Below are 16607 nucleotides of genomic sequence, written 5' to 3'. Positions count from 1 at the left end.
CATGGTTCGGGTTGGAAAGCACGTAATGAAATTAAGAGGTATAAGTGGCCGATAAACGATAACTATCTGTGCTTGCGTTTTATGAAATCATCTTATGTTGTTTTATGATACAATGCTATCTAGTAGTTTGCCTCATTATATTTGATGCCAGTTACTGACGTGTACGTGTTTGTGTTGATGTTTAATTGTTGATGACTTTCTATGATTGTCCTGCTATGACACATTGGCCTTTGGTCTAATGTCGAGCAGCAAGAGGATCATAGACAGGCGTAACAGGTACTGGGGCTTCTTTTTCATTGCATTGGGGAGAGTGATGAGGGCGAAGCATAACCTGTGTCATACCGCTATCTTTCGATTTTTTAGCTCTGGTTATCTTTTGTAAACTTTGGTTGTATATGTTTTGTTATGAGGCCTTATGTCCTCCCTCGTATATTTGTATTTCCGCTGCGTAGTTTATAACTCTGTATGGTTTTAAGGAGTTAAGTCTTTTTAAAACGCAAACGTCTACACTGGAACGACGAACCATGTTTGGCATGTTGATTTGAGAAGCCGGCGACGAATCATTCCGCCGTGACATAGTTTTGATAGGCCGTTAGTGCCTTTACTTTATTAGCTTATTAATTAACTTTTGTTTTTCTACAAAGGCGCACAGTTTTAAGGCAGATGCTGCCAAATTTCCACTCACCTTTTCAAAGTTAATATTTAACGTTTATCTAAATTCTATTCCTTTTTCTTTTATGTAACATCCGAATTTCCTCCCGTCTTTTATGATTTTGGTTTCGTTAAGGGGTCGAAAATTCTGGGGTGTTACAGTCCTACTCGCTGAAACTTAATCACCAGTATGGGTGACCTCAGCCTCACCCTCTTCTTCTGCCCGGCCGATGAGCCTTGAACTCATCGGACTTCCAGCAGGATACCCATTTTTTCCCATTGGATATATCCACCCAATTCTACTTGTAATCATTTATTTCATAGCTTTTCCTATGTGTAAAAATGATATCTTAATATCTTGTCTTGGCCTTCTTCTCCCATTTCTTATAAACTAAAGGAGTAATAGAAGGATTTTACGACCAATGTTTCTAAAAAAATAAAATTCAATTAATAAGATATACAAATTTGGTCATTCAAATAAATAAATAATAAGTAATTATAAAAACAAAGTAATTATGCTTACTTGAAACTCTTGTAAATAGAACTCGATAGTTTTCTTGTTTAGGTGCTTCCATGCCCATCCATTAGGATCTTAATATTGTTTAAAGGTTCTATGGATGGAAGTGGCTACTTAGTTGCCTGATTCCCTAGCAAACCTTTAAAAATCAACAATTAAAATGTTATTGATTGAGTTTAACTTTTAAACATAATTAAAAAAAATAATAAAAGATATCCAAAGTTATTAGATAAACATCGTGGTCGTGAGTGATCCGCCACAATGGAAGATGTATATGATGGAGGCCCTTAGAAAGTGACTGAAGTGTTCTTGTCCTAGAGTGGAGTCACGAACCACACAACGTAATCAGAAAAGGAGTGACATCCTCCCCAAGAGGAACATAGCTACTTAAGTAATGTTCCTCCATCTTAGAGGAGATTGAGCATGAGTAGGTTGAAGTTGGGGTTGACTAGGATTAGGTTGAGATTGGGCAGAACCTAATGCTCCAGCACCGAGATTGTTATATATCTCAAGAGGACGACCCGTTCTTAGGTCAATAATCTGGTGTAGATGGTTTCTTATTCTACCCATTGCTTAAGAAAAGAAAATTATTTATATTAGCAACTATTAGTTTCAAAAACTAAGTACAAATTATTAAACTACTTTTTTTTGGGAGTAATATTTAATTACTTGGTTATAATAATACAGATTTTTAAAGCAATAATAAAAACTAAATAATAACTACTTGGTTAAATAGTAACTCAGAAAAATTTAACAATTAATTAACAATTTTTTAAGAATTAATTAAAACTAATAATTATTTAACCACTCAAACCCCTCACCACTACTCAAACCACCACCACCCACCACCCGAAAACAGCCCAGCCACCCCTCTCCATATTTTCCATTTTCCTAAGAGCCATAAACAGTCTCCCACCCACCCTCGTTATCCCACCTCCCAAAAATAGCCACCCGTAACAATAATGTAGTCCAAAATAAAAAACAAGCAACATTTAACATGAAAATTAACATTGAATATTTAAGATATATGATGAAAATCAAAATCATAATCAAACAACGTTTAACATGTAAGTAGTTCATCATAAACCAGATATTCAAAATTTATCCAAAAGTTATAAACAAAACTAACCTTTATTAGTCGGAAACGTAGTAGGAGAAGTAGTAGTCAACAAGTTGTCGGAGTATAGCCAAAAGACTCATCAGAGGAGGAAGAGGAAGAAAGGAAAGTAAGAATTTTTAGTTTTCTAAAGATGAAAAAGTCAATTCTGGGTGAAAATTCACCTTTTATATAAATTATTTTCTGACTGAACAACGACTATTATTTAGATGGAAATCAGTCTGTATAATTATTTATGTTAATTTTTAATTACCTCTTCCATTTTAATTACTTCTTTTCATTTTAACCTCTAAAGTAATTTCAATAGCTTGATTTTGTTTTATGTTAATTTTTAATTTCTTTATCAATTAGGGTTTCATGATTTGGTTTTAAATGTAGGCACAAGATTGCAAATTTTTAAGTGGGAAAAAGATGTAGAGTATTCAAGTGAAATTTCTTCTTGTTTGGAAGAAGATAAAGCTATGTTGATTGACAAAATAAGGAAATTGAAGGCTAAGAATGCAAAGTTGAAAGAAAGTGAAGCTATGTTGAAATTGAAAGTTGTTGAATATGTAAATGTACAAAAAGCGTTAGGTTTTGTACTTGTTGCATCATGGGTTTTATTTGTATTGTTCTTATTTATGTTAAGCTAAGTATAAGAATTTGATCATGTAATGGAATTTTATGTATTGAAAATCCAATGTAATGAAAAAGTGTAGCAATATTTCTTCGATTCAAGAATTATAGCCTCAATCCATACATCTTATAGCAATATTTTCAAGAATTACCTTTACATACATAAGCATTCCTTACACACAAAAGTGCTAAAATGTTTTCCAAAATGCAATATTTGAACAATGTTCTAAGCCATAGACTATACCATAATGGTAACTTAATACATACAAAAAATTTATGTTTTCCAAAAGAGCAGCAAAATGACATTTAGTCTTGCAACATCAATTCTTTGTTGTCGATGCTTGGGTTGATATTATTTCAGTAGGGTTCTTCTTAGGCTTTCCCCTTTTAGCAATATTGACACCACTCCTTCCGCTTGCACTACCAGTCCTACCCCCTCTACTCCCTTCCCCTGTTCTAATTGTCCTGTTGCCTTTACCTAAAGAACTAGGTTGTGCAGACACGTTGTGATGGGATAATTCTAGTGTGTTGGTTGCGACATCAACAATATTTTTTCGGTCTTCCTCTACTTCTCTTCAATGGAGGTGGTTGCTCAATCGCTTTACCCTTTTCCGGACACTTCCTTTTGTTATGTCCAACCTTATTGCAAATGCCACATGTCAATTTTAGGATCTTCACGCGGATCCTTGATTCTGTTTTTATTTGGTCTACCAGGACCAATCTTAATTGGAAGAGGATCGATCGGTTTGTCAATTTTAGGCCAATGCCTCTCGCCAATACAAGGATTGATGTTTCCTTCACAGGCTCTCAAATAAGCCTCTCTAGTGTAGCACTGATCAACGTATGACTCAACCTCCTTGTTCAAGTAAAAAATAGATGCAACTCCATGACACCATGGAATCCCTCTTAAATCCCATTTCCTGCAAGTACAAGTTCTATTTTCAATATCAACTTCTAAAACATCCATACAATAGGCCACTTGGAAACGAGTTATGTTGAAGGAATGACAGTGCACTTAACTGCTTCTTGCTTCTCTGAATCTAACGTTTTTTGTACTTTTAGACATAACAAACCCTTCCACTTCTTCAATGCCTCTTTCTTTTTATTTGCCATCCTCTTCATTTGCATTGATCTAATTTCTTCAAGCATATTTATTAAGTGATGGGATCTAACATTCATAATGTAATTGTTAAAAGTTTCTACCATATTGCTCAAAATAACATCACACTTTCCTTCTAGTTTGACAAAAGATCTACAAAACAAGTGTGCCTAATTGCTTCCTCAAAATCAGATTAACGTCCTCCATCTCACTAATTGCTTCCTCAAAATCAGCCAAGTTGTATGCTTTGACACATCTCCAAAACAGTAATTTCATGTCTTCTCCTTTGGATGACTTGTTCCAATTTGCGTAGATGTGCCTAGCACAATACCTATGTTTTGCTTTTGGAAGCTCCAGCTGGACTGCCCTAAAAATGCTCTGTACAATAGATAAGTGTGTTAAGCTGGATTAGGAATAACATTCTGAATACTAAATCGGTAGCATCAGTATACTGAAGTCAGTAGCTATTTTGAGGCTAAATGGATTTATACTAAATGCACAACATCAATCTTTGGGACCCACAAAAAATAAAGTTAAGAAAATGGAAAATCAAACAATGTTGGATCATATTATTGAAATGATCAAGTTTTGTGGACCTGCTACTGGAATATCATCTCTGCTTCTAACATGGTAATGTGACCATGATTCTGAAACAGTCTATGGTTCATTTTCAATCCTTTATGTTTAATTTTAGTATTGGAAATCACTATTCTGAAAGAATGCAGAAGTATAACTGAGTATTTGTTCTAAATGATTCTACATCTTTTGTATTCTAAGGGTTAATTGATCTCTCATTGCTGTTCAGGAAATGTATCTACAGCCAATAATGGTGGTTTCACTAGCGTGAGAACTAAAGTAAGCTTCTTATTTGGACTTCGTTGTTTGTTATATATTTTCTTAAAAATCATTAGCTGATTATAACTGCTTCATCAGTATCATATCTCATAGTCTATCCATGACCGCACTGTAAAGACTAAAGACTAAAGGTTTTTGAGATACCATGACCATTTTTCAAACTATGCACAACATCCAACATCCAGCTAAATCCAGCACCGTATACTAAATACACACAACAGCTAAATGCACAGTAGCTAAATCAGTAGCTATTTTGAGGCTAAATGGACAGTAGCATCAATAGGAGTAATCCAGCACAGTATACTAAATACAGCAGTAGGAGTATATAAATGTGGCAGTAGGAGTATATAAATGCAGCAGTAGGGAAAGGCGTATACTTGGTGTTCATGTGATATTACTATCCAGTCTTTACCATTATCATGAGGCACACACTTCTTCAATTCAGTTTTGAACCATTGCCATGATTCATTGTTTTCACCCTCAACAACAGCCCAAGCCAATGGATACATTTGCTCGTTAGGGTCTCTCCCAACTGCACTTAATAGCATTCCTCCCGAGAATGTTTTTAGAAAACAACCATCAATACACAATATTTTCTTGCACCCACCAACCCAACCATCTTTAACCCCTTCAAAGCAAACAAAAAAACCTCTGAAATGTGGGTGGATTTGTGCTTGGATCAGTAACAACAACGAAGTGGCTATTAGGGTTACTTCGTTCTAAAACCCCAACATAGCTCATGAGCTTCTGATAATGTGGTTTCATAGATCCATGTAACCTCCTATGTGCAGCATACTTAATCTTGTACGCAAAGCCCCTACTAATGATATTTCGAAATTTTTTCCTAACAATATCAACTAGTTCTGCAGAAGGAATGTGTGGCCTTGACTTGAATAAATCAAGTAACTGATCTGCACACCAAGAAGCTTTGAATTGACGATTAGAATCCATGTTTCTTTGACAAGTGTGATCACCATTAACTTTCTTGACAATAAAGGAAGCTCGTGTTTTATCTCAACTAGCGTAGAGCTTAAAGGGACAACCATCAATACACCTTACACCAAGCTTATTCAATTTAGACTTGTCACTCAAATAAAATTTTACATTCCTTCCCTGATGAATTGCATATTTCCTTACCACCTCCTTAAATTCAACTCGGGTGCTAAACACTTGCCCAATAATCCATTTGAATTTCCTAAAATCGGTAGTAGCATCATCATCTTCAACATCACTATTTTCATACTCAGATAAACCCTATGTGTTACTACACTCACCCAATTTCAAAACAGAATCACCCACTTGCTCTACTTCTTCGAATGACAATGAGAAATCTTGACTTTGCACAAGCTCCTCCAAAATTTCATCTTCATCTTCCTCCTCATATTATAGCTCATAATCAAGATCTTGTGAATCATCCTCCTTAGATGCATCTTCATCACTTACCTTAGCACTATTACCAAAATGTGGCTCATCTTCAGAAAAATCATATTCAAGAGGTATGCAACTTTCACTAAGGGATTCTTTTGCCTTAGATGCTCTCTTAGGGGTCAACTTTTTCCTATTCCCAACAGTGGACAAAACTTCACTATCTTTGGTACCACTTTTTGATATTTCTAGAACCAACATCTCATTATCCTTATCATTAACTATATACACAAATAATGCTCTATTTTCAACAGCTATTTCAGACATTTTCCAAACACAAATATCATCGGTAACTCTCTTTAACCATTCCAAAAAGCTAACAGCATTAGGTAAATGATACCAAAGACAAAACTCATGTTTTACCCCAAGATCCTCCTTTACAAATCCTTCGAACTCAAAAAAATGACATCTTATCTAGGTTTATGGAGATGGTTTTACATATCCCATACACATACTCAAACCCCACAACTTCTTTTTTTAATACCCCATCATACCAAAACTTCAAAGTAATTGAATCATTCAAATTAGTCTAAAAACAAGCAAAAAACACTAAATTACATCCATTTTCAAGTGCACAAACGTTTTTAATTAACATCAAACAATAATCATGTATGGATTGAGAAAATGGAAACAAAATTCCGTCCATTTTCGAGTAAATGGACACAGAATTTCATCCATTTTCGAGTGCACAAACGTTTTTAATTAACATCAAACAATAATCATGTAGGGATTGAGAAAATGGAAACACAATTCCATCCACTTTCGACTAAATGGACACATAATTTCATCCAATCTCGACTAAATGGATAAAAAACACTAAATTACATCCATTTTCAAGTGCACAAACGTTTTTGATTAACATCAAACAATAATCATGTATGGATTGAGAAAATGGATACAAAATTCCATCCATTTTCGAGTAAATGGACACAGAATTTCTTCCATTTTCGACTAAATGGATACAAACCCTAATGTTTGGGATTAAAACCAAATTTAGGGATAAATATTGCAATTGAGAAGAATAAACTAACCATGAATGAGATGATATCTTTGTAGTTAATGCGTGACAACGAGAGAGATTCAATGGAGTTGGCTGAAGGTTTGTAAAGAGGGAGAAGATGCTGGTACTGCGTGAGGAAGACGCTGGTATACTTTGCTCTTTCTTTTCCTTAATTTTATCAGAAAAAAAAAATTTAAAAGAGAGCTGAGCACATTTACCGATTACAGGTAAATTAGTATACCAGCGGAAAATACATGTCAAAGTTCGTATTATTCATGATTAATTGAAAGTTTATATTATTGTTGAAAAATTTATAAAAGTTTGTATTATTCGGTAAATTTTCCAAAATTTTAGTATATATTAATGCCACCTCGCACAAAATTTCGTGGATTATAATCCCAAAAAATTTCTTGTATATGATGATACTCGAAAACCGCCCCCATAAACTTCTAGCTTCGCAAAAAGTTCATCACCAGAACTTACAGAATCTCAATTTTGAGCTGTTTATTCCACCAGAGTTTCAATTGAAACAATCAATTGTCTGTTTCTTCACGCAGAAGGCGTGTACGGTGTATTCTTTTCTGGGTCTTCTCACAAATCGATCAACTTTCCTGCCATTCGTTTCCTCCCTTCTTAAAATCTATAAACTCAGTCAAAATCCCAGTTCATCTTTTCATGTTCTTTTGCTAATTGTAGAGTATCCAACCTTATAAACAATGGATTGGGGAATTTCAAGGTTAATTTTTTTAAAAGCGGCATTTTATTTCTCTGTATTTGTATTCATGAGAAGCAATGGATTAAATTGGCTAGCAATTCCCTTTTTATATGCTTCATTGGTATTCTTTTTGGTTTCAATTGCTTCACACCCACAAATCAATCTTCCAATATTGTTGGGGAAAAGCACAGATGGGTCTTTTCCAATTTGGTCAATTATTATTTTTGGTCCATTCTTACTTTTTGTTCGGATGTTTTCAACATTGAGAAGATTGATGAGTAAAGAAGAGCCTTATACTGAAATTTGTGAGGGTGTATATGTTGGTGGATGGCCTTCTTCACTTGATAAATCTCCTCCTAGAAATCCTGCTATTATTGATTGCACTTGTGAATTTCCTCGAAGTTCAGAGTTTTTGAAGAATCCGTACTTCTGTGTTCCTACTTGGGATACAAGGTCGCCTCAGCCGTCAGAGATTGAGGCTGCTGTTAAATGGGGTTGCAGAAAGAGAGCTCTTGGAGTGCCTGTCTTTATCCATTGTGCCTATGGTATGACTTATACCTCATTATGCAACCTCTAATGATAGTTATGGATATGCATTTTGTTTATGAACTGCTTGTCTGATATATTTATCTCTATTTGATAAGTAGAATTTATGTGGGCGGTCATTCAGAGTGATTTATTGGTTCATATAGCCTGCCTCATTCTCTTGGGATTAAGGCTTTGGCATTATTGTAGTATAGACGAGCATGTGATTATTGTTGCTTTTGTTTTCTGTTTGTACATGTTTGCATATTGGTAGTCGCTCTTGTTTTCGGTACTCTCAGTTTTGATTAATGCACTTTATGATCTTGTTGATGACTGATGTGTTGATTAAATTAGTAAGAATGCTTGTTTTGAGATGGTAAGAATGCGTTTAGAGGCATATAATACCTCGGTGGCTACACCATTTCGATTTTTTAGTTATGTTGTTGTTGATGACGACTAAGATTATCAAATAAACAATCAATAAACAAATACCCTTAAGGGAAATGCATTTGCTTTTTCTTTCACTGTTCTAGGTTGTTGCTGGTATGAATATGAGGAATTATACCTGTAAGAATCTCACCACAAATCACCACATTACATCACATCAACTGAATCTTACTGTGGAACTTCTTATAGTATATCAACATTGAGAATGTAACAAGTACTTGCCTTTATGCCACCGGTGAAATTTAGGGAAGTGTTTGGTATAAAGAATGGAAAGGGAATGGAAAGAAAGTTCTTAAGGAGGAGAAAGGGAAATAATAAGGGTTATTTTTATTATTTGTTTGGTATAAAGAGAGGTAAGGGTATTATAAAAAAAATAATATTATGCATTATTGTTTACAAGAGGGTAGGAGAAGAGGGAGACAAAAAAGGAAGTTGAAGAAGATAACACTGCAGCAAGGACAAGTAGTGGGTTTTTTTCAATTTGCTTTCTCCTCGTTTGACGGGAAGGACAACGGTTATCTCAAATATCAATGAGGTAACAAAAGAGGGTAAAGCGTTAACGTAAAGTAACGTAAAATGTTATCCTAGAGTCAAAATAAACAGTAAGAAAGGAAAGGCTATATCCATTTCTGTTAGCATATTTAAGAAAACACATACCAAACAGCCCCTAAATGACTATGACTTTCCTCTGCTTTTTTTTAAAAGCCTAACTACTTTTCTTAAAAGCTTATGAAAATGAAAGATGAGTGCCCTCAAAGCTTTTCAACATCGTACTTCATTTTAATCCTCTTTAACCCTGATTCAGTAAATTATGTCAAACTTAGTGTGAGACTCAACTATCCTATGAACAATTTTCTTTCTGATTTTTTCCGAAAGTTGATGAATCTTCATGTTAGATAGATTGTGATGGATAGGACACTCATATTTGAGTCAAGCCAAAGAGTCCGAGTAACATAGACTTAAAATACAAAGTAAAAAGATTTTTTTCCTCATCCTTATCAGCTTATTGAATCATGTTACCTTTGTTTGGAGTTTGGACATCACTAAAATATTCTTAGTACAGAAGGATGCTTAGAATTCTCTATATTTATATAGATATCAATTGAGTATTGCATTAATAAGAGTCTCATCACCTACAAAGATTATAATTTCCCTTTCCTTTCTTTGAGCCTCTGGTTAGAGATCAATAGAGTTATTTTTTTGATAATGACTTAGATGGTAACTTTTTAATGGAAATGTAGTAATCGAATGACGAAACAAATTCTTTACTTACAAAGATATTAATGTCTCTTCCTCTTTGAAGCTTCTCACCCTTACAAGTCCACATGCTAGAATTTTCCCCAAGGAAAATGGGGACAAATCTTGCATTAATAATGCTAGATCATGAAATTAGAGTTTTCATCATCTATATTCCTAAAAATTTTCTCAGCTACACCATTAGCTAAATTTGTTTTGAAAATAAGGTGTCGTTATTTTGATTTAAAAACTGCTTGGCCATCTTAGTATCAAGCAAAATTTTCACACTAGCTTGGTCAATTGTGGTTGCTTTTCTCGTAGAAAATTTTGATAAATAGTGAATGGTTAGTATTCAGAAATTCATTACATTAATACCATAAGGCTTTTAATGAACTGGTTTATCAGTGTTGTTTTAAAAATATTAGCGTGAATGTTTAGACTAATATGGGCAAATAGGATCCCTCTAGTCCCTTGAGGAAAGACCCTTTCCAATGATAAGGCATATTGCTCAAGACATATTGCTTAATTCTATCAACTTGAGACGAAATTATAAGTGTTCGGTCTAAGTGCATAACCATTGTTATGTTGTTATGAACTCAAAATGGTAACCTTGATAAATCGAAACAAGTTGGATAGGATTATTGTGACAACAGTGTAAATTGTTCACTCCCCTCTTTTGACAGGTAACCTCACTCAAAATCCATAAATTTACAATTAACAATTCAATTTAATGATCCATTTTTCTATCTCTTATACTTATTTACACTCATGAGCTAGTTGTCTTTTTACCAAACGAACTCTTACTTCAATTTAATGATCCATTTTTCTATCTCTTATGCCTATTATATTTATATATATGCTTAAAACCTACCTTTGTGAGTATGTGTCCATGTGCGTGTACGTGTGTGCATGTGTACATGCATTTGTGTGTGCTTGCATGTGTATATGTGTGCGCTTTTGCTCGTATTTAATGCAATTTTATATCTTCTAGTTCTTTAAGTAAATACACGTTAATGTTTTCCAAGAGTAAATCCATACTGACTTGGTCAGAAATTTCATGTTAGGATACACTGCTTACATTATCTTGTATTTCATATTACAAAGTCAAAAAATTTAGCACTAACAACAACTCGAGTGCATTTGGATGTTGTGATTCATGATTTTGGCAATTGATCTCTGCAAATATCTCATCTAAAATGACATACATTCTTCTTCAATATTATCTATAGTCAATTGCCTATTCTTATCTTGAATGGAATTTGTGGTCTTATATGTATATCCTAATTAGCCACACCTATATTATTTGGATAAAGTCTTTAGCGTTTCTGTATATGTTGCCAATAAATCTCCTACTTTATACTTCTCATATTAAAATCTAATTTTTCTTACTAGCAACATGTTGGCCGTCTATTTGCAAGAGTAAGGTATTTCATGCTAACATCAAATAAGTGCGTCACACTTGAACTCTTGAAGACTCTATTGATGAGGCCACAATCCTCGTGTTGTTAGTCTAGTATTACACTCACTCGATCAAAGAAAGTTTATATAGCCTAGAATCCAATTTAAAACCAACTAATGATAGAAAGCTATGGTCGAGTCAAAAGGACACGAGATTCACTTGTTTTGATTTTGGTGATGCTTGTTTGCGACAATAAAAAAGAGATTAGCAAGGCGATGAAGAAAAAACCCAAATGTTGGGAAACTACTTAAATCACAGAAAAACATTAAACACTCAAATTAACATATAAGGAGAGAGAAGAATCGTGCAATTTAAGGAGAAAAGTTATTAACTCATCGACCAAACTATCTCTCAAGCATAGTCAATACAAATCAATCAAATGCTTGAGAGCTTCTAATTTTGTGATTGCCTAATCAATCACGAGGGCTCTAGTTTAAAGAGTTCGAGTTAGGGAATTTACAAGGATGCTCAATTATGAGATCCTTACGTCAAAGGGTCCGAGTTAGAGAATTCAACTTAGCAACAACCATGATCAAAAATGTAATAACAAACTCCCACAAAGACTATAGGCATGAATGTGGATCATATCAACCAAATATGAATGATCAATCTCCAATACAAGACTTCAAGACATGAAACTAGTTCCAAATTGAAATGCCCAAATTGATAAACAATAACTGTGAGGCACAACTTGTTCGATTTGTTTATAATGGTCTTATTGCCTGATTAGATTTGTATGATTGATAAACTATATATGGAGGCAAAGTGTGAACGAAACTAGAGATAGATTCTAAGTTAGAGATGTGGAGTTAGGCAATAGAACAAAAAGCATCTAACTAAGTTAGAGTAAGGCAAAGTATATGGGATATTATTTGGCACAAATAATTCTAGGAAAGGTGTTGTAAAATTAGATGTAAAAGAGCTTTTTTTATTTGAGTGTTTTAAGTACCTTGGATTAATGATATTGACCAAGTTGTAAAGCATATTAGTGAGTGTGATTCGTTCAAATGGAGAGATTTGGTGAAAATATTATGCGATCGAACAAAGTGTCCCACTAAAGTAAAGGGAAATTTCATCGTAATATCTGTGAGCATCCCATATGGGTCAAAATGTTGGCCTTTCAAAAGAGATCATTGTATGAATTTGCGGGTTATTGAAATTTGTATGTTACGATGGCTAAGTAGACATATCCTAAAGGATAGGATTCAAAATGAATCCATAAAATATCCTCTTTTGCTGATGTTGAAGACAAAATGAGAGAAAACTGTTTACATTATTTTTGTTATGTGCGAAGAAGACCAATTATTAGAAGTGGATGGTAGAAACTTTGAAAAGCTTAATTGAAGATGTTGGTGTTATGCATGGCATATGGCCTCCATGCCATACACTTACATCAAACATTTCAAGAGGGCAACTAAGTAACTCTAGCAAAAGAAGAGCATGGAATAAAATATAATGGAATATATTCTGTTAGCATATTATGAGTAGCAAAAGAAGAGCATGGGCGTTCTATGCATGCTTTTGGAAAATTACAAAATGTGTTCTACACATTGGGAACTTGGTGTATGCTCGAAAAACTTTTACGTTTGTTGCTATTCCTATCTTTAATGTATACTATCATCTCTTTCATAAACTTTCTGTTTAACATAAGAATAATGTTTTACTTCCTAATTGTACAATCCCGAAGCTTTCTCTCATTAGGTTACTTGACTAACTCAGTTCATAACATTCACATCATGTTTTGGTTTATATGGCTGACCCAATATCTTTGGTATTAAGACTTCGACATCATTGTTGTCAGGGTAAATCTTCAATAGAAATATGATTCCATTTCTCCTCTTGTAATTTATTGGCTTGTCAACTGTATGGGGATTCACAAGGTGCTGTGACTCAAAACTTTATTCCTATATCTTATGGTACAGTTTCTGAGACTTGGTTACTAACTCACCTTATATTTGTCATCTAAAGAAAAACATGGGTCTTTTAAATATGGTTAATGTCAGCTTTTTACATTTGGGGTTTCGTTTAATGCTTTTTTAGGTTGTTTATGGACCTGTATTGGGTTCCTGGTTATGTAAGCTAGTCATCTTAGTCTTGTTCAGGGCTAACTTTGCTCGTGTTACAAGTGTGTTTTACATAGTTCCTAATTATGTTTGATTTATATCATTTGTTTGTAATCAACTGGGTTCGAGAGCAAGGCATGCTAGTATAGAAGAGGCGCACAGTCAAATATGTGGTATTATTGGGACCTTGAATTCTGCTTTCCGTTATGTTTTCAGTGTACTTGAGCAATCACTAAAATCTTTTACCCGATTTTGTGCTAGAAGACCCTGACAGAATTGCAGATCTTTGAATATTGTGTTTTTTCTCTAGCATTTTCGTTAGCAGAAATTGTGTTTGGATACAGACCTATTGTACTAAAAATTACGGGAATCAACAGACCTAGGAACTCTCTCATCTTCAGAGAAAAGAAGAAAGCCCATTTACTCCAAACTCCTGCTGGTTTATAATCTTAGGCACAGCGTCTGTATTTTGTGCACTTCTTTATGAGTAAAAAACCCTGTTGCATCCACAAATAGAAGAACAATGGAATCTCCGGAAGTTTAATTGCTTTGCTAGAACAGCATGATTAGGTATACAGCCTGAGTTAATCAATCCCTTAACTCAAACTGCAGTTAGATATGTCATCGGAATTGAGGAACAATATGCACTCAATGCAACAAGACTGAGAAAGCTTGGGAATCTCCAAGCTACTTATATCAAAGTCACAGCTAGAAATCAATAGTCTCAGGAGACAGAAGGAAGGGATTGTTTGAACTCACTGAATCTCATAACAGCAAAAAGATGTTGATGACCATTGACCTCTAATGTTATACTCGCCCTTCGCCAAGACACCTTTCTGTTTCTTTGCAAACCTGAACCTGAATTGGTAATTTGATCCGGTTATGATTTTCATGTTTTTAAACCATGGTCAGATTTTACCACAACAGGACTCTAACCTGGTTTCACGAACACTCTACTCTATGCAAAGCTGATTTTTGCTTTATGATTTTGAAAACTAGTTGGAAATCGTTTGTATATCAATTGGTAATTTGATCCGGTTACGATGCTCACGTTATCAATGTAATAATTTCATTTTGAGTGAATTTCCGTATAAGTAAAGGTAGCATGATTTTTCAGGTCATGGAAGAAGTGTAGCAGTTATGTGTGCTTTACTAGTGGCTTTAGGAATGGTGGATAACTGGAAAGATGCGGAGAAACTGATCAAAGAACGGCGCCCTTATATCCGCATGAGCTCTTTACAACGAAAAGCCTTAGAGGAATGGGCAAAGCATCGATTATCTCCTATCAGGAAGAAGGTTGAAACAGATGTGAGCTCTGTCATCATGCCTAATTCTTTGGAAAGGAACTAAAATGGTGGAGACCCAAGATTGGTATTCTTCCTTTCGCTTCAGTTTGCCAATAACAGTTGGAACAGGTTGTGATTCATTATATCAGGATATGTAAATTATAAAAGTATTATGCATAAATCCTTATAGTGACTACTACTGTGTAGTTGCTTTTTACTCCCTCTACTTTGATCAAATGTTCTATTTAATTTTGCACACTTGTCGATATACTATTTTAATTCTAATAGTGATTGGTGAATAATTTCAAAAACTAAATGAAACGTTTAATTAATTTGTGTTGATATATTACACCTTAAGCTTATAAATGGGATAACTAACTCACATGTAAGTACAACTTAGAACTTATGAGAATACAAAAACTTGGTGGAAAAACTTTAATATTTTGTAATGTGGTATTAGAGCCTAAAAGGTTAGAAGATCAAAAATCTTTTTTTCTTTTTTTTTTAAAAAATCTCATCATATACCAAACCATCCAAAAAACTCATTTAGGCCAAAAACCAACCAAAATCAAGCCAAAAAATGGCGAACTATACATCAAGAACACAACTAAACAAACAATTAATCAATGGTACAAATGATGCAATTGTTCGAACAAATCAATAAAAATACACAAATTTAGGTCAAAAATCCAACTAATTGTTGAGTTTTTGGGTTTCTTTCTATAAGGAGAAACCCATTTTATGTAGAGCCCAAATGTCCACTTGTTATAACTCATGTGGGGTTATTATTTTAGCTTCTTTGGAAAGCTTAGGGTATATGTGTTTTTGCCCCTCTTTCATCAAATACATCTTGAAAGTAAAAACGAAGAGAGAAACAAAACTCTTCAAAAAGAAGGCAGGCTGTATACCATCAGCCAGCCTCTACGAAAAAGCAATTTTCCAGAGTTTCAACCGTTGGATCATCCTATAATTTTAGCAGCTTGTTGGGAAAACATAGGGTTTCATATTGGACACTTGAATTGTCGTTTTGACCTTTGGTTCGTCGGTCACGATATCTGGACAGAAGCTGTTGTTTGGGTGAACTCTTCCTCTTTTTGTTTCTCAATTGTTGATTATTGTGGTTGATTGTTCTTGGGTAGTTCGAGGACCCTTTGAAGAACTTGGATTGGATTTGTGTAACCTCCTTTTCATCATAATAAGAGCATTTTGGCTGGACTCCTAAAGTCCCGTGGTTTTACTCTTAACACCGAAGATGTTTTCCACGTAAAAATCTTGTTTCTTTACCCTTGATTATTACTTGCTTTATCTTGTTTAGTTGCTAATTTTTATTGTGATCTGTTGCTGATATTTGAGTGTGTTGAATTGGTGATAAGAATAAATTTGGTGAACTAATTTGTCCAGATTATTTTCGCTAATTTAATATTGTTAATTTGTATAATTAATAGCTATCGAAGATATTCTTACCTCATCACTATTTAACATTTATCTTACCAAAAAACTTACCCATCACAACTGTGTCAAATGATCAAGATTTATGTATTTGATAAAGTGAAAAGGGACGACTCAACTATCTCACTACCGAAACTCCATTAATCAC

General features: G+C 34.2%; 1 protein-coding gene across 1 annotated transcript; it reads left to right on the top strand.

Moving 5' to 3' along the window:
• Positions 1-7666: 7666 nt before the first annotated feature.
• On the top strand, positions 7667-15236 carry LOC130828821 (uncharacterized). Its single transcript, XM_057694824.1, has 2 exons — positions 7667-8539; positions 14842-15236. Exons 1-2 carry the CDS (start codon positions 7996-7998, stop codon positions 15072-15074), a joined length of 777 nt encoding a protein of 258 aa, XP_057550807.1. The 5' UTR covers positions 7667-7995; the 3' UTR covers positions 15075-15236.
• The last annotated feature ends 1371 nt before the right edge of the window (positions 15237-16607 follow it).

Source organism: Amaranthus tricolor, chromosome 12, assembly GCF_026212465.1.
Source record: "Amaranthus tricolor cultivar Red isolate AtriRed21 chromosome 12, ASM2621246v1, whole genome shotgun sequence".
NCBI classification, from domain to species: domain Eukaryota; kingdom Viridiplantae; phylum Streptophyta; class Magnoliopsida; order Caryophyllales; family Amaranthaceae; genus Amaranthus; species Amaranthus tricolor.
Note: the sequence above shows the minus strand (reverse complement) of the source record. Positions and strands in the feature narration are given on the sequence as shown.